General features: G+C 36.0%; 1 protein-coding gene across 10 annotated transcripts in view; it reads right to left on the bottom strand.

The window, feature by feature from the left end:
• NFIB (nuclear factor I B) overlaps positions 1-15,095 on the bottom strand; it is a 245,108-nt gene that overhangs the window by 39,206 nt on the left and 190,807 nt on the right. For all 10 annotated transcript variants that reach the window (XM_005660096.3, XM_021063648.1, XM_021063654.1 and 7 more), the window contains exon 7: positions 3,294-3,428. In XM_005660096.3, coding sequence (XP_005660153.1) covers positions 3,294-3,428 — 135 coding nt within the window. The remainder of the gene's footprint in view (positions 1-3,293; positions 3,429-15,095) is intronic.

The following is a 15,095-nucleotide window of genomic DNA, read 5'->3' as shown; positions in this document are numbered from 1 at the left end:
AAGATACAAGAAATTAAAAATGTGTATCATAGAAGAATCATCCATTCAGTTTTATGGTCACAACTTCGCTCCCTGAATATCCAGGGATCTCAATATCCTCTGGATTGTTGCTATAGTACAGATTTCTGGGCCTAACCACACACCTACTGGATGAGGATCTCCAGGAGTAAGGCACCAGAAAGTGCATTTTATTTTTATTTTTGTTAATGATTTTTATATTTTTCCATTATAGCTGGTTTACAGTGTGCTGTCAATTTTCTACTGTACAGCTAGGTGACCCAGTCACACATACACATATACATTTCCTTTTTCTCACATTATCATGCTCCATCATAAGTGACTAGATATAGTTCCCAGTGCTACACAGCACCAAAAAGTGCATTTTAAACAAGTGATTCAGGTAATCCTTCCACACACTCAGTGTGAACATCTTCCTTCCATCAAAGGGATGCATTTCAGAGAACAATTACATATTTCTTAAAACTCCTTGTTGAAATATTGCTACTTTATTCAAGAAGGATATACATCTGAAAGTATAATTTAAGAAAATGCAAACGCCTGAATTAAATTGCACATCTTTCGATTTAGTATCTAAGTGCTCTTAATCTCAGTTCACTTTAACCATGGTCTTTCCTCATATGTGTATACACACCCTTGAAGGATATAAACATAGCTTCCTCTTGGGTCCTCTGGGCTTTGAGATCATTTGGTATCAGTAGTTACAGAGGAAGTCTCTTTTGATTTGAAATGACACCTATCAAATCAGAGTACAAATCTCTGGGCTCTCAAGTCCTGTGTTCACATAAGCACAGGCTGGCCTGATACAAATAAGGCAGAGTGCAGGATTTCCAATGAAAATAAAAATGGCTACTTTGTCAACAAAAGTCATTGTAGTCCTTTAAAGAAAATGAAAAGCAAAATCCAAGGCAAAAAAGTTTCCCTTCATTATGGAAGAATGTATACATGCATAGGTACATGTATGTATATATATTCCTTGCCTATATTATTGCATAGCCTTCCTAATTGTCTTCTTTCCTCCAGTCTTGATCCCTCTAATACATACTACGCAATCTGCAATCTCGTATGAATAACGTTTTAAAAATACCGTTTTAATCAGGGAGCTGCTCTGCTAAAAATCTTTCAATGGCTCCCCACTGCTTCAAAAATAAAATACCAACAACTTCCCACATTTGTACAGTCTTCAAGTGCTTTGGCCTCACCTCTGGCCACTCTTCTATTCAGACTACATTTCAGTATTTGTGGATCCTTCAGTATTTGGCACTGGGTGCAGTGACCTCTACCACATTGACAGAGACAAGCTATTCACTGAAATTACCCACCCCTCTGGCTAGTTCCTTCCTGTGGTAACCCCACCGTTTAAACTTTTAGTTGAGAACACACCTCTTTCAGGTATCTAATCCTCATCCAAGAATCTAATCCTGATCATATTGCTGCCAGGCTGAAGATGTGGTCCCTCTGTCTCACCACTGTACCATGAGCTCTTTGAAGACAGAAGCTATTTCTCATGACAATGTATTTGACACAGGCCCTACTAGATTATATATTTAACAAATATATGGTAAAGGACAAAGGTTGAAGGCTTATCTGTATCTCTCATGGTTCGTTATATAAAAATATCTTAAATTTTTTCCAAATGTTAGAAATACGAGAATTTTAACTAGGTGTAAAGATAAATGAATCATTTGACTTCTAAATTAATTTTGTTCAGATACTCACTGTTACAAGTGTATAAAACAGTTACTGATTTTTTCCGCCTTTCTTAGCAGTACAAAAATAAATATAAAAAATTTTATATTATGTGATTTGTATATTCTTCTCTGAATTTTATAATTGTGTTAATGATAACACTGAAGGCCATGTATTTTTAAGTATAGTGACAATACACAGCAAAATAAATTTATAGGCCAAAGCTAAGAACTTTATTATAAATGATGTTATATCCTTTGAATAAAGATGAAAAAACTAGATTCAGTTTTTTTGACAAATAAGGAATTGTATCACCATAAATTGAAAAGAATAAGAGTATCACTATAAACATATTATCTTTTACATATAAAACTTTCTCTACCTAAAATTCAGGCTACTCCTCTCTAGGGTTTGAAAATAACAGATGGAAAGGATGCAGTACTGCTTATGAATTATATCTCATTTTTAATTTTGAAAGAGGATTTAATATTAATTGTTCTGTAAAGTACAAATGTGAAATACTAAATTCATTTTCCTATTTAAATTAAGGTATTAGACATAATATCAAGTGTACTAGCCCACAGGAAGGATTTATGTTTTGTTTGGCTTTGTTTTTCTTTTTTGGATGCCCTGTGGCATATGGAATTCCCGGGCTAGGGATCAGATCCGAGTTGCCGCTGTGACCTACTTTGCAGCTGTAGCAATGCTGAATTTTTAACCCACTGTGTCAGCCCTGGGATCAAACCTGTGTCCGAGTCTTGCAGAGGCACAGTTGATGCCATTGGGCCATAATGGGAACTCCAAGAAGGGTTTCAGTATATAAGACAACTGTCAAAGAACAGTATCTCTTTTATATTTCTAATAAATTTTGCTCCCAAATAGGTAGTTAAAATATTGATTTTTGTATAGAAAATAACACCTATGTAAATAGTATTTATATGTCCTAATGCCTCTAGAAGCACTATAACCTCAGCAATATACTTGAAACTCTATCTTTCTCTTGGTGACATATATAGAATCCCAAAACTACAGCAAAGAGAACTACGTATTTTCTTACTTCTGGTGACTGCAATTTTTCCAACATAGGCAATTTAAAAATACATACATAGATGCTAGCTATTTATTTATTTATTTATTTTGTCTTTTTGCCTGTTTTTTCCCTTAGGGCCGCTCCTGCAGCTTATGGAGATTCCCAGGCTAGGGATCTAATCAGACACCGGCCTACACCAGAGCCACAGCAACGCGGGATCCGAGCTGCGTCTGCAACCTACACCACAGCTCACAGCAACGCCAGATCCTTAACCCACTGAGCAAGGCCAGGGATCGAACCTGCAACCTTATGGATCCTAGTCAGATTCGTTAACCACTGCGCCATGACAGACTCCCGTAGATGCTATTTAAGTGTGTAGTTTTAAGAGTCTTTTCTTGTATATTGATAAAACAATGTTTTGATCAGATTATGACTCTCCGTCTTTTGGTGATGAATATGAGGTCACGCTAGCTATAATTATAAAGTCTTGCTCCATCCCTGAGGGTATGGACTTGGCAAACAAGAGGGGGACTTATCTGTGCTTGAAATTCCTTACCACTGTGTGCAACTCCAGGTATTCCGGGATGGTGGTGCTGGGGGAAAGTGCTCAATCTTGGGGAAGAATCTTGCGGAGATGTAGAGCTGAACAATGGCTTTTCAGGCTTCTTCATAGTAGTCGGAGAAGACATATCTGCAAAGGAAGAGCAGAAAACCCAAGCTTTATGACTTTCTTAAGCTACACTGGCATAGTAAGAGATCTTGTTTTCCAACATTTTTTTATTTTGGTATTATTGGCTCTTGTACAAAATATATACCAAGGGTCAGAGACCCAGCTCTGCTGGAGCTTTGGAATATCTGTCAGAAACAATTTCCACTGAAGCTACTAACCCAAGGCTTCATTAAAAGTATCATCAGAATTATTCCTACCACTAAATAAATCTTGAACTTATGAACAACTGAGCCTCACATTTCCCTTGGTCCCTTGGTTCACATCAAGGTCTTTTTTACCTCAGCATGACATTCTTAGGGTTAAACAACTCAGGGGTTTGTCTCTAGACCCTCTGACTATGCTGTGAAAAAACAGAGGGAGAGCCTGGTGTACATGTGAGAAACAACCTTTGAGGATACTGGTAATCTATCACTGATTTCACATCTTTTATGGAAAACTCATTACTAGTTTAGCAAAAAATACCTGCCTTAATTTGCACATTCTGCAAATATTTACTAGGTTCTTCTATTTGGCAGGCAAAGGAAGGATGTTATGAAAAGTAAAAAGTAATTGCTGCTGTAGGGATATTCACTGTCGGGGAAGAGAAAAAATGATAAAGAGAAGATGACTGTCAACAGTCAAGAAGGAGGAAGTGTGTTGCAAGCAGAGGTATTGCAGTGTTTGCTGCTACTTCTTCAGCCTCACTGCACAGGGGCTTCCCTAGGTTAAGGACGGTGCCCCGAGGGGTGCCATGTTTACTTTTTTTTTTTTTTTTTTTTTTTTTTTTGCTTTTTAGGTCTGCACCTGCAGCATATGGAAGTTCCCAGGTGAGGGGCACAACTGGAGCTGCAGCTGCCTACTTATGCCACAGTCACAGCATCATGGGATCCGAGACTCGTCTGAGACCTACACCACAGCTCACAGCAATGCTGGATCCTTAACCCACTGAGCAAGGCAAGTGATCGAACATGCGTCCTCATAGATACTAGTTGGGTTCACTACCGCCGAGCCACAAATGGGAACTCCCGGCACCATGTTTAAATGGTGGATGGGCATGACATTCCCAGAAGTAGGAAGTGTTCTGAAGAAGGGGGGCATAAAATGTGTAAGTAATATAAGTAGTCTTTGCAGTGGTGAAGTTCAAAGATGAAGGAGGGAATGAACAGTTGGCAGGACCCACACAATGAAGGGTCATTGATGTATAAATGTCCGAATGTTTACCCTGATAAGAAAACACTATTGATGGGCGAAATACAATCATATTTGCAGTGTAGAGCAATCCCTCCAGAAACTACATGGAGGATGAATTAGTCAAAATAAAGCCAGTCATCCTGGATACTACTGAAGAAGATAAATTAATTAGTAATTCATTCCCTAGATTTGACTGAAGGTCTCCTTTATGCCAGACTCTGCGCTAGTTGCTGAGGACACAGTGTCAACTTGATTTGGCTTCAGACCCTATAAAAACCTTGAAATCTAGAGAGCGGACACAGACAAGTTTTTATAAAACAGTATAAAAAGTGCTATGATAGGAGAACTATTTAGGGCTTCATTCATTCACTCATTCCACAAATATTTAATACTGCTAAAAGACAGATCATGGTACTTTACTTAAGAGTGTAGATAGAGCTAATGTAATAAAAGATACATCAACAGAATTAGCCCACTTTAATTAGTAACTGATGTAGAAAGTCATCATGGGGTGACCAGGTGACTATACCATGCAGTGAGTTGGCACTGGAAATTCAGAAAGAAACTCCAGTTGATAAGGAGAGATATGCCCTTTTTCAACACCTGAGTTATGTTTATTTTTATAGAGGTCTATATATGTGCAGTCAAAGTTTCAAAATCATATGAGCAATGATGTTTATAGTCCCATTTTAAAAAATTTTAAATATAGACAGACGTAGACAGAATAGTAATAGATTCTTCTCAGGTACTCATCATCTGGCTTCTTTAATTATTCAACTATTTCATCTTTACTCCACCTATACTCCCTCTCTCTGAACTACGTTGAAGCAAATCCTAGACATTATATAATGTCACCTATAAATATTTCGGTTCATATCTCTAAAAAAGATGAACATTGTATTAAAAGAAAAAAATCTAAAACTTTATCACACATAAATATATATAGAACTTGCATTTTTTCCCTTTTTTTGCTACCCCACAGCATGTGGAGTTCCCAGGCTAGGGATCAGATCCAAGCCACAGTTGTGACCTGTGCCACAGCTGCAGCAACGCAGGATCCTTAACCCATGGTGCTGGGTTGTGGATCAAACCTGTGTTCTGGTGCTGCAGAGACACCACAGATCCCACTGCACTGTAGCAGGAATTCCACAACTTGCATTTTTAATTAATAACTTTTTGACATGAGAAAAAGACTTCATGGTGTTATTAATACAAGAAACTAGTTATGACTGTTGCACCATTTTAAAAATTACCTAAGCTCTGGAAAAGGTATGTAATAAAATTAAATACATGTTTGCAGCATATTGGCATGTAAAGAATGGACGTGTTACTGTAATCACAGTAAACATCATAGTCTATGAAAAAAGAAAGGTGTATTTGTAGCCATAAGCTACAATTTATGACTAAATGGCTGTCACTAACCTATCAGGATGTTGATGAGTCAGTGAACCATCTCCTTATATCTTTCTCAAAAAGAAAACAAAGAAATTATTAATGAAACCACAGCTATTAATGCTGCTACCAAAAAAGAGAACATTTAAAAACCATTTAAAAATAGACAAAGAAGGTTCATTGAAGCTAAGGTACCTTGAAAATGCCAAAAATAATACTTGATTTCACTGAAGAGCTATGTGATTTTTAAAGGTAATCCTATAAATATAGGTTTTTGACCTGCTGTAATTTAACCATAGATATATACATTGTTAGAGAAGGAAAGAACCTCTATTCCATCCCACATTTTATAGATGATGTAATAAGTTTCCATTCCAAATTTTTAATTTAAAATTAACTCTTAGAAAAAGAAACTGGTAAGTTTCTACTGACACTCTTAGGCTTTACCTGTACTTAAATATAAGTTTCAAATAAAATTAACTTGGGCAAATCAGTTCCTAAAGACTCCACATTATAAGTAATAAAGCATGTATACTGTGTGTCATTTAAAAACAATTGAATATGACCAGAGTTTGGGAAGCAGCATGAGTATCATTCTAGTTATGTCATTTCTGGAAAAGATAAACCAAGGCTATTGCAACTACTACAACTATTTCAGAATTTTCATTAAACCCAGGCGAATTCACATGAGTCTCTTTTCATGAAGGCCACATAAATCAAGGGTGTTTGTATAGAGAAGTTCAACAATATAAGTGATTATGTAATTTTTGAGAAATGAAGCCTTTGCAATTTCTTAGTCAAAATGATACACTTGGCTTTACTGGGTTATTATTATAAGTCCATTAATTTTTCTAGTGTTCTTTAAGCCTACACTAAATAATAATGGTACCTTCATGTTCAAAACACACAGAGGAATTACAGAGGCCAACACAGCAGAAACAAAACAAAATTTACTCTTCAAATCGTAAAAGGGACCACAAATTGTCTTTCCCTTAAATAACAAAATTAACTTAAAATAAGTAAAAATAAGAATGGGAAGGTCCACTGTCTATATTGAGACAATTTTTTTAGAAACAGATGAAGAATGACAGTATTTGAAAGTAGGCTTAACTGCCTTCATTTTCTCTCTAAACGAAATTAATCTTGGGCTCATGAATCAATAAAGATCTCCTGGTATACAGATGTACAAGGCACTATGCTAAGTACTTAAGGGGGGATGCAAAATGAACCCCCTACCCCGTTTCAAAGAAAAAAACCTCTCTAGCCTAAAGAGAGAACACAAATAAAAAGTCAATTATCTGGGAGAAGTAAGGGTAGAGTTTCTAGCTATTACATTTTAAGCACAAATCAAACTTGCATTGTTTTTATTTTAATTTTATTTTGAATGTCTGCAGTCCAACAGACCTCATGCCAAACTGAAAAATGATATTGTTTCTATTTTTAATGTTCTCATTTGCTACAGAAAAAAAAGAATGTTTGAGGAATGGATATATAGGAAAGATGGTTTTAAGTGACCTTTCTGTGGAGAAAAACAAATGTCATGCTTTTCACAGTCTAATGGCCCTCAAGCAGGAAGAACCAGGCATAAAAAGATTAAGTTGAAAGAAAGTTGAATAATAATAATGCTGAATAATATATAAATAGATAATACATTGAATAATAATACATACACATTAATGCATAAGTTAAATAATACATGAAATAAAGAAGCTGAAGAGAGAAGCAAGATGATATGAAAAGGATTAGGTGGTGGGCAGGATGCAGAAGCTGCTGGTGGCAGATGAAGGGAAGCAAAAAGAAGAGTAAAGGCTTGAAATCAGACAAATTTCAAGTTGATTTAGAAAGGAGGAAGTTCCCTTCATGGCTCAGAGGTTAACAAACCCAACTAGGAACCACGGAGCTTTGGGTTCAATCCCTGGCCTCACTCAGTGGGTTAAGGATCTGGGGTTGCCATGAGCTTCAGTGTAGGCCACAAACACCACTTGGATCCTGCTTTGCTGTGGCTGTGGTGTAGGCTGGCAGCTGCAGCTCTGATTAGACCCCTGGCCTAGGAACTTCCATATGCCACAATTGTGGCCTTAAAAAGCATTAAAAAAAAAAAAAAAAGGAAACAAATATTTAAGAATTGATTTCAGAAGGGAAAACTATCCAAAACCTCTGTTCTTCTTTGTTCTCCAACAAGCCCCAGGTGATTTGTACCTGGTTAAATCAAGAATGTCCTGTCCATTCTCTTTCTTAAGCATACCTCATCAGAGTTCAACATATAAGCAGTAGTTGGAATCATCTCTTTCAAATGATACCTTTTTCATTTTAAGATCTGGCATGGTACCACATTGTTCCTTATCACTATATTTTATTTAAATTTTAACTAATTTGTTTATGGCTTCCTGGAGAAGGAAGAGGCTAGGAGGAAGGTGCTTCTAACTCTGTGCCTTTCCTTGGGTAAGAAAATCCCTTAAAATTATTTCTTTCTGCTCTCTTATTCCATAGATAGAACAATATTTACCCATTGAAACAACTTAATTCATTTTCTCTTTAAGCTGTCCTAAAGAACTATGGAAGTCTAGCTTTCCTTAAAGATCTTGTATCTGTGCCTTGTATTACTTGATGGCTGCTGTTTCATTATTGTTTTGTGCTCATTATATCCATGGAATCATACATCTAAGTATGTATATAAATATACGCTTTTTTTTTTTTAAAGCTGACGAATGGCTTACCTCCTACAGAAGAGGATTTTATCAAGGACACACACACACAAAATGTGGAGGCTGGAAGATTATGCTACTCAGGAAGAGAATTTTTAAAAATATAGGATTAAAAGAAGGTGGAAGAGGTAGAGCAGACACTGTGTTTAGGCAGTTTATTTTAGAATCTCTTGCATGTGAAGGAAGTTATCTGGTGCAATGATAACTAGAAGTATAGGATGAGTAAAATAACCATAGTCAATCTATCTTAAAATGCATGATGCATAAAAGAGATCACATCAGATCAGGAGGAACTGAATGTAACACAAAGAGAGCATACAAAAGCAGTTACTGAGTTTCTAACACATGTGAGAAACTAAGGCAAGGCATAAAGTTCAAGATGTTAAACAAGACCACCTGCTCTCTGTCCTGGTGATGCTTATAGTTCAGCATAGAGGACAAAAATTAAATATAAAAATTCATTAAATAATTGCAAGTGTGATAATACTGAACTATAGAAAGGATTCTTCTTTTTTTTAAAGGAGATTCAGATTGATGGTGTTCATCTTCAGTGTCTACACCCGTATGTAGATTTATAATTGGATAATTAGCCATGGGTTTAGAAACCAATTGTATAGTTAAATACAGAATAAAAGATTACCATGTAAGAAAAAGTTCAAGTAGGCTACTTATATAAGTGGCTTCATTTAGGCTTAAGCATACTTTTAAATAAGTCTTTTGCAAAAAACCAGTTATCACATGATTTTTACTAGCCATACTATCATTTTTTGGAGCACTCTGACAGACATACTTCCTAAGCCCTGATGTGTCATTCATTTCACAGCATCACTTCAAAGACATAGAGGCTTAAGCAAATAAAGAGTTAGATCAGCTCATCTCCCAACAAGGTAATTTCATCTACAAAGGAAGAGCGTTGCTGTGAAACCCAGCGTATGTACTCGACTACGGCAGCCTGCACAAATGGCGCTCCAGATGTATATCTGTTCAAGTCAGCCCAAGGCAACAATTTTGATCAATTCTAATGTGATAAAATGCTGCAGGGAAAGTGTGCAGAAACGTGTTTACGTCAGCCCTTAATTAAACTGTTGTTCACTTCCAAAGAACCTTAGGAAACACTAATGAGACATGAGTTTTGGCAATTTCTTCATCAAAGCAAAGACCCCTTCCTCAGTCTGTAGCAGCCTGTCATCCAAGTCGCTCCCGGGATAAATGTCACATGGCACTCCAATCAGTTAGCCACCTGTTAGTAGAACTTCACTGAAGTCAACTAGTGATCTAGGGCAAGCTCAAACAGCCACCTCAACACCTGCCTGTCTGGGACACCTGCTCCTTTTTCACATATAGCAGAGCAATATGTTAGCTTTTCCAATATGCTTCAGTAGATTAAGGTTACAAATCGAATTCCTATTATCTCATAGAAAACACATAATTTTCTTTAAAAAAAAATTCCTACTCTTCTTCCATATACAACACAATTTATGATTTGAAGTCAACTATGTAAGAGCATGCAAGAATTCTTGAATTTCTATGAAGCTTCTTTTCAGCACAACATAACACTAAATTAAAATACATTAACTGTTTCATTCCTATGACTTAGAAAAACATCTATCTAGTTGACAAAGAAACAAATTGCCTCCAAATCTTTTAAAATTCCAATCCTTTTACATATTTCTGAGTTGCCTTTCTGATCTACACACCATACTCATGAACAAGTCTAAATGAACACTCTGGATACAGGCCACCACTTGCTGACTTCTCCTACTTTCTAGTATCTAATGTTGGGGTATATTTTATTACAAGGTGCTTAAAAAGCTGTCATCATTGTTTAAATGTCTTCCTTATTTTCCACATTGTCAAGCTGCTGAACAGATGCTACAGGACCCTCTTTTTGCAGAAAAAAAACTCAGGGTGCAATGAAACTTTGGCCCTTTGGTAGGAGCATGACAGAGACCAAAGAAGAAAAGTGTATATGTGAGAACGTCTAGGTAAACTCCAGTGACTGGATTTGACAAGATTATAGTCTGTTGACAAGTCTTACTAAGTTAATACCCCTCATAGTTTTCAAGATTTCTTTATCTTTTACAAGTTTTAGACTTCTATAGATTTCTGAAGAGTTTTATAGATACCCCAAAGCTCAGGATATTAGAAAATCTCTTTGGAGAGCAAACTCGTTGGAAGAAGGCAAAGGTAGTCAACAATCCATTACTCCATTGAAACCCTGTCAAGCAATACAAAATGCAGAGTGAAAAATGAACATTAGCTAAATTGGGGAGGCTCTGCTTTCCATTAGAACATTGGGGTGAAAGCGGGATGACAACATGGAAAGGGATGACCCACTTGTATAAAATAATAATGCTATTTATAATAAATGAGATAATAAATGAGAGGCTACCAAATCTGCTGCATGGGACGAATTTGAGAGCTAGAAATCTGATACTTTTACTTCAGGCCATAAATCCAGTCAGTCCTGAGAAAAGGAAACAGCTTGGGCTCTGTGCCCAGAGGACAAGGAGAACGCAGGGAAGGTGACTCTACCAGCTGAACGCTGAAGGGGGCCAAGATTGCTCTTCCCCTGTTTCTGCCTTGGGGGAAATCGTGTTGAGGAGAGGAAACCTTAGAGGTTTATCTATAAACTCTATACATGCTATGTAAAATACTGCAATGATCAAGCACAAAAGATCCCAGCCCAGAGCTCTGACGTTCTTATTTCTGCTGTTTCCCGGGGAAGAACCACACAGACCCGTACTTTTAACAAGTTTCACCTACAGGAGGAGTTCCTGTCATGGCTCAGCAGAAACGAATTTGACTAGCATCCATGAGGACACAGGTTTGATCCCTGGCCTCGCTTAGTGGGTTAAGGTTCCAGCATTGGGGTGAGCTATGGTGTAGGTTGCAGATGCAGCTTGGATCTGGCGTTGCTGTGCCTGTGGTGTAGGCCGGTGGCTATAGTTCTGATTCGACCGCTAGCCTGGGAGCTTCCATATGCCGTGGGTATGACCCTAAAAAGACAGAAAAAAAATAAAAATTAAAATAATAAGTTTCACCTTCAGACAAAGGATGGATGTGGGGAAATACCCTGAGGGAGTAAGTGCCCTTGAGGAAAAGAAAGGAGAGAGACCATGTAGGTGTCTTTACTTGAAAGCTTTGCATGTTCGCTGAAGGACCCTCTTCAATTCCCAATTTCCTTCACAATAAAATGGGGCTATCCTGGCTCCCAGGAAGAAAAGATGTACTTTGCTACCCAATGGTTTAAATGGATATAAATGACAGAAAAGAGTTTTTTCATGCGTAGAACCACAAAATCACAGAGACACTATTCCTTAAATATATTTCAGAGGACATGCTTCAAAAATCACTTATAGAGCCATGTGATATGTTTATATATAGTAGTGGAGTGAAATAAAACACTCAGGCACTGCTAGTGGGAATGTAAATTGATAGGACCTTTTCAGATTCTGTGCCAATATTTACCAAAAACCTTAGAAATGGACATAATGTTTAACTCAGTAATTCCACAGTGGGTACGTATTTATGCCTTTAACAAAATTTGATTGAGCATCTATTTGGTGACTTGGTGCCAGGGAGTATGCTAGGTACTGGGGACAGTGTATCAAACTAGATAGGAATAAAATAATCAGATTTAAGTATAAAGAGTTGTATGCAATGATGTTCACTGAATATTTATTATATAAAAACTTGGAAACTACCTAAACATCCATGAAGAAGACATTTAAAAATGTATAGCATAGCCAAAGGGTGGCATATCATACAGTCATTATAAAATGGAAACTGAATAACATTATAAGATGGAACCTGAATGAGATGGAAATTGAATAAAATGGAAACTGAATAATAATGTGCTATCATATTATAAATAAAAGGCCACCAAAAAGAAAATAAATAGCATATATTATATAAGCCCAATTTAATGCAAAATTTTGACTTGAAATAGAAAATGCAAGATGTGTAAAGAAAAAATACATGTAAAATAGACTGGCATATGCTATGTCCAAATGTTAACATGAGTTATCTCTATGTGAAAGGACTACAGGTGATTTTTATTTTCTTAATTTTTTCAACAGTTTGTTTTTCCAAATCCTCCACAAACAATTTTTAATTCTATAATATAAAATGGTAAAGCACATATTTTGGGAAAAATTACTGCCTGTAGCTCCACAGAATATTATAAATAGTTCCCAATGATGGGTTGACAATACTGGAAATGATACTGTGCCAAATATTACACTATAAGAAGGAAATGCCACATTGGTCTCAGGTATTGGAGGTTGCAAAAATGTAAAATGAAATACTTCAATGTAACATTTGCAATTTAGTTAGCTAAAGGCAAAACAATATATTTTTGAGAATGTAAGTGAAAAGAAATCTCTGAATATCTGCTTCAAAGGACTCTTCTAGATGTAAAATCTTAGGATTCTGTGGCAAATGTGAGTAAGTCCTTCCCACACACTCCAAGTTAACAAAAAGCTCTGAATGTTATGACAAGACATATGGACATAATCCCACTACAGTAATTTGATGATGATGCCAGATGATTCAAAAAATAATTAGCTGCCATGTTAAGAAAGTCTCGCTCTCTCTTTCTCTGTGTGTGTGTACGTGTATATATATATACACATATATATATGCTTATCACACTTTGGAAAATCGGCAAGCTACATTAAGAGGAGATAAGATATCATCAATTAGATTTCTCATCCTTTTTCTAAGGAAATCAGTTCTTTTTCAAAGGAGAAAATAGAAAGTATGGTAGATTTTGTATTAAATATATGAAAATTATTACTTTAATCTTTGAGTTATTTAATCTTAACTACACTTGAGCATATTATTTATCCTTTTAAATCCCTCCATATTGCATATTCCAACCCAAGCACAGCAAGGAGCATGTTACTACAAGTTTCTGTTTATCACAGTTCTATTAAAAAAAAGTCTCCAGGCTACACCTACACCCAATACCAAGTTAAAGCTCAAACTCCTTCAAAGCTCACAAACACCTTCCTGAGACATTATTTTTAAAAAAAATGCCTTGAATAATGAAGAGGAATGCTAAAAGAGTGAACACAAATAAATGAAAACTTATTCTTTAAAAGCATTTCAAAATACTTTTATCCATTAAGCCATTTCATTTTAACAGACAATGACAAAGTGTCTTGAGTAATGTCAGAAAACCTAATTTGAAAGGAGGAAAAACACCAAACAATTATGCAGGATTTAGAGCATATTTTAGATGCTTATTAAATGTTGGCATAGGTAAGCAGCTGTTATTCGCTATGCCTCTGGGGAGAACCTCTTGGCCATAGAAGCTTATTAGTGTTAAGCATCTGAAAGCCATGGACTATAAAATAAAATCAATACTGTAACCTTAACTGTAAAAGTCAGAAAGATACTGGAAGAGTTCTAATTTAACAAGATTACAGATGACTTTTTAGAGAACATTTGGGGAAAAGCCATGCATTTAGAAACATTTATGCTACAAGACATCTCAAGGTTTAGGTTGTTACTAATGCTGTTATTATACACCCTGGTAATGGTTAGGGTTGATTTTACTGATGTGTTACTTTAGTGAATTTACAGTAAAGCCTAGAAATGATCTGGAACTTATTTCAAATAAAGTCATTAAACTGAGGTAGCAAACTAATTGCTTAGGAACAATTATGATTTGATGTGGTTTAGTGTAGCAGACAAAAAAAATGATGAAAATTTTAAGGTAGCCACTTTAGCAGCTCAATGCAAATATGATTGCTCTCCACAATACTCCATTTCTCTTAATGGAAAAGTAGTCAAAATGGGTATAAATTGTAGTGTTGAAGTTTAACCTAAATCTATATTTTTCTTTTAACAGATATAAATGAAGAAAAAAGGAACATCCTGTCAATGAAATGACTATGATGGCATATTTATTATCCTAATGGTTTTAGAAATCACGTGAAATTGATCAGTAACGAAACCTCTATTTAGTAATGGACCAATTACATTTGTGAGATAATGTCAATGAAACAGAATATTGTCACAGGATAATGGTCTCCTATTGCTACATCTCTACTCATTTAGAGAAAATAAATGTTGCCGTCTGGCTGAGTCATTTATTTTCAAAGAAGGAGACACTGATCCCATAACAAGGTTCTGTTATAATAACTCAATCTCTCTCAATCATTTGTTGTACCAGAATGGTGCAGGACAGGGCATGTATTTGTAAGAATGGCACATTCCTCAGCTATAAGGCAAAACATATGATGCCTCCAAGCACCTAAACAGCCCAATTATCATGTTATTCAACAAGAGGATTTAACATAAACACTTAAAAATAATTTAGGAAATGGAAAACCTTTGGATTTTTCATAAA

Source organism: Sus scrofa, chromosome 1, assembly GCF_000003025.6.
Source record: "Sus scrofa isolate TJ Tabasco breed Duroc chromosome 1, Sscrofa11.1, whole genome shotgun sequence".
Taxonomy (NCBI): domain Eukaryota; kingdom Metazoa; phylum Chordata; class Mammalia; order Artiodactyla; family Suidae; genus Sus; species Sus scrofa.
Note: the sequence above shows the minus strand (reverse complement) of the source record. Positions and strands in the feature narration are given on the sequence as shown.